The following is a 234-nucleotide window of genomic DNA, read 5'->3' as shown; positions in this document are numbered from 1 at the left end:
GAAAAAATAACTTAAGTGGTGCTGGGAGGCGGTTTACACCGCTGGAGGTGAATAATCTTCGTATGGAAGTCACGCATTCGCTCCCATTCCATTCGCACCGCGGCTTCTGTTCCAGGCAAGTTACCTTGCTTTCGAAACCAGAGCATCCTCTTTTAGAAGACGTAGTCGGTTTTTTTCCCTCCAGTCCATTATCAGTATTATTAGATTCGTCCTTTTCTTTTTCGCTTGAATTGC

At 44.9% G+C, this 234-nt stretch overlaps 1 pseudogene across 1 annotated transcript in view; it reads right to left on the bottom strand.

Moving 5' to 3' along the window:
* Position 1: 1 nt before the first annotated feature.
* The window catches only part of TEOVI_000219500:pseudogene, a 1,280-nt pseudogene continuing 1,047 nt past the window's right edge, over positions 2–234 (bottom strand). Inside the window, exon 2 of the mRNA in view lies at positions 2–234. This exon is cut by the window's right edge and continues 562 nt beyond it. Within this exon, the coding sequence occupies positions 2–234 (233 nt within the window).

This window comes from Trypanosoma equiperdum (genome assembly GCF_001457755.1).
Source record: "Trypanosoma equiperdum strain OVI genome assembly, contig: ctg_531, whole genome shotgun sequence".
NCBI lineage: Eukaryota > Euglenozoa > Kinetoplastea > Trypanosomatida > Trypanosomatidae > Trypanosoma > Trypanosoma equiperdum.
The sequence above is the reverse complement of the archived record's forward strand: the minus strand, read 5'-3'. Positions and strand labels throughout refer to the sequence as shown.